The 3558-nt window shown below is 41.7% G+C and overlaps 1 protein-coding gene across 1 annotated transcript in view; it reads right to left on the bottom strand.

Annotated features, from left to right (window-relative positions):
• Positions 1 to 1419: 1419 nt before the first annotated feature.
• Positions 1420 to 3558, bottom strand: part of PELO (pelota homolog (Drosophila)) — a gene marked incomplete at its 5' end in the record, with an annotated part of 2598 nt that continues 459 nt past the window's right edge. The window contains 2 exons of the mRNA XM_009866780.1: positions 1420 to 2102; positions 3260 to 3558. The exon at positions 3260 to 3558 is cut by the window's right edge and continues 11 nt beyond it. Of these exons, the coding sequence (XP_009865082.1) occupies positions 1671 to 2102; positions 3260 to 3558 (731 nt within the window). The remainder of the gene's footprint in view (positions 2103 to 3259) is intronic.

Genomic DNA, 3558 nt, shown 5'->3' with positions numbered 1-3558 from the left:
TGAGGGGCTGGAGCGGGTCCAGAGGAGAGCAACGAGGCTGGGGAAGGGACTGGAGGGAAAGTGCTGTGAGGAGAGGCTGAGGGAGCTGGGGGTGTTTAGCCTGGAGGAGACTCAGGGGGGACCTTCTCACTCTCTACAGCTGCCTGAAGGGACGTTGTAGTCAGGTGGGAGTCAGGCTCTTCTCCCAGACAACCAGTGACAGGACCAGAGGGCACGGCCTGAAACTGCATCAGGGGAGGTTTAAGGAGGCACTTCTCGGGAGGCTCTTGCTCATGGAGAGGGTAATCAGGCATTGGAATGCACTGCCCAGGGAAGTGGTGGCACTTAGTGCTCTGGTCTAGCCAGTGTGATGGTGTTGAGTCATAGGCTGGACTTGATGATCTCAAAGGTCTTTTCCAGCCTCAATAATTCTGTGATTCTGTGAGATCAGAAGTCTTCTGAGGCTTTCTTAAATGAAACTTCTTTTTGGCAAGTCTGTCCTGTTTCACCCTCTCATCAGATTTAGAAAATGAATACACACACACAACCTACACCATCAAACACTGGTTTAAATCGAACAAGCCCCTTGCAGGTATGTCAGAATGTGAAAGCAGTTTGTGCTTCCTAAGCTTAAGATTTATTGTCCAGTGAAGAAACAAAACCTAAGAGTGGCTCTCAATATTTTGAACAGATCAAGCAATTACGAAAGTAATTTTGATTTTTACAGTTGTCACTACCTTAAGTGAAGTTCAATTTATAAATTTGTAATCCTTACATTTGTATCACAGCTTATGTGTTTATGTGTTTTCTGGTACATAACCAGAAAAACATGAGATTGTGAACTTAAACTATCTGTTGTCAGATGATTCCTCATGAAAACTAGCGTCCTGATTCTGTAAGCCTTTTAATACACCTTTTCAGAACTGCACTAAATAATCCCAATGCCAATTTATCAGAACACAGCAATGACAAGATACATCACACCTTGTCAGCCTTCAGGACACTTTCCCAAGGTAACAACATTCAGAAATACAACTGAAATGGGTGCACGGAGCTTCACCATTTGTCCGGCATCTACTATCACATTAGGGAGGAGATGACTCATTTAAAGGGTCTGGTTTCTGAAAAACTGCTTCAAGGGTTTCACATATCTATTTAAGTGGTTAGACTTGAAACACCACAAAAAAGCCTAGCAGATAATGTTAATCCCCCTCCTTTGCCACGTCTAAGTAAAAATGGTGAATTCTTAAGATCAAGCACAGTTTTAATATATCTGGCACGACAAAGTTTACCTTTCTTTTGCAATGCTCTTTCCAAGCACTGAATGGAAATAAACAGTCTGACATAATTTTCTCCCTCTTAGTTTATTATCTTTTCATACACGTTCTGAAAAACTAAGATGGCAGTCTGCCTTAAGTAGCAGAATGAACGGTTTTGGTGAGTGAAATTAGTTTCTTGTACTGCTGGAGGTCCAGGGTGTAACTCGTAAAAACAGTCAGCTCCAATACACAGTATACTAATAATCATTACCATAGAAGAGATGCTGAGCAGAACTATATACCATAAGAAATACTATAAAAAACTTAAATTACATGTCATGGCACATCCGCAAACAGTATTTAGGAAGGGAGAGCCTTTAATGTCATTTCAACATGACTTTGAAAAGAAACTGCAGAATGAAGTCGCTGTTATCAGTCTTCTTCAGAGCTAGATTCATCTTCCTGGTCAGAGAGCTCAGCAACAGGAAAGCGGAGGATGGCTGCCACCCCTGTCAGCTGGCCAAGCTGCTCTCCAGACACATGAAGGCTGGAGAAAATGCGTACTGTGCCCATATTCTCCCGTACACTATCTACCAATTTAACATATCGGGCACGGGTAGCCACATCCTGGTGCCGGAAAAGCTCATCACTGATCAGCAAGGTATCGATGGCCATGGCTTCATTGGCCTTCTCCACATGTTTTAAACCATAAAAGGCCCGATCAGGCTCATGCTGCAGCATTTTATAGAAGTCATCTAAGGCTTTGACCTCACCAGCTGCCTTAGTGTCAGAGAGACGGCTAGTTACAGCTGGGTCGCAGAGGGCTTCCTTCAATGCGTATTTATGTCCTGAGGAAGAGTGGACCTAGAGTGAAAAAAGTCAAAGTTTTTTTTTAAATAAAAAGGACCATTTTCTTGACTAGCCAACCACAAATAGCTTCCACTATAGATAATATTTTTCTTGATAATTATCAAAGAAAGTTATCTTTTTTCCTGAAACTTAAATGATTGTTTTCTTAAAGGATCTCTCCTGCAATCCAAAGACTATACCAAACCACTTAAACTGTATTTTAAGAAGTGCAGGAAAACTGTTTCTCTTATTCAAAGACTGGGTTAAATATGCAAGCTGTTGCAGATAGTCTGCAAGGCAGGGTCACTTGAAACTACTAAGAAACTGAGACTTAAGCCTCTCCCTTTTAAAGTGTTCAAGAAGAGGAAGGGCTCTTAGGATTGCAGACATATAGTGCAAAAATGTAGTCTCATACAACTAAACAGCTACCATGCTTGCAAAGCTGTGAAGTACATTAAAACTTTGCACACTTACTATCAGTACTTTGCTACAAATGCAAAAAAGGCTTCTTGGTGCACTCTGTCTCCTAAACAGTGTGACCACTAAGTATTGGGACACATGTACCTCTCCCCCCACCTTGTCTTTTGCAAGCAGAGATCACAGGGCTACTCTAATTAAGAAATGATGTAAGTATCCTTATGAAAAGGAAGAGTTATTTTAGGCTCTGACTAAAATCCATTCCATTAATGAGATGACTGAGGAACAGGAAAAAATGGTAAGGTCTACATAACCTTTAATTATTTAGTACTAAACCAACAATAAAATTAACTAACCTATACCACATTCAGGTATGTTTTTTTTTAAAAAAAAAGCTTTAGAAAGCTGTCATTAAACATGCAAGCTACACTGTATGACAGATTCACACTATAGTTAAACTATTTTCCAGCTTGTACTTCATTCTTAATTGAAGATTAAATATGCCTGTACAGGGAATCTGAAATATTTAATGCCCTCTCTACTCCACATTAAGACATCCTAGGAAGGAATCATCCCTGTATCTTCCACTACTTCCTTATAGTTTGGGAGACATAAGAATAATTTGCTTATGATGCTCAAATAGAAATATGTTTTATTTAATAACTAAGTTATTTCACATCACCCCTCTAACTGTGCCACCGCAGACAGCCCTTAAGCCTCTTTTTACCCACTCTGGAGACTGTTTAGCTCCTTACCTGTAGGAACTTGGACCTGTTCTCCAGCAGAAGCTTGTTGTCAGTCTTGATCGCCTGCTGGAACATGTAGTCACAAAACTGTTCCCGTACGAAGCCTGGGCTGGCCACCAGCACGCACTTCACCACCTCAAAATTGATATGCCGTTGGATGGCTTGCACCACCTGCTCGTAAAACCTCTCCAGGGCTCGGTCGTGCTGACTGCAGTTCCCTTTCCGCTTGCGGGGGATGTTCACTTCCACCTTGGCACGGGTAAGCGTCATGCTTGGAGTGACCAGGCAGATGTGAGCCAAGCCCTCCT

This window comes from Apaloderma vittatum, unplaced genomic scaffold, assembly GCF_000703405.1.
Source record: "Apaloderma vittatum isolate BGI_N311 unplaced genomic scaffold, ASM70340v1 scaffold26023, whole genome shotgun sequence".
Classification (NCBI taxonomy): domain Eukaryota; kingdom Metazoa; phylum Chordata; class Aves; order Trogoniformes; family Trogonidae; genus Apaloderma; species Apaloderma vittatum.
This window is presented reverse-complemented; position numbering and strand designations above follow the sequence as displayed.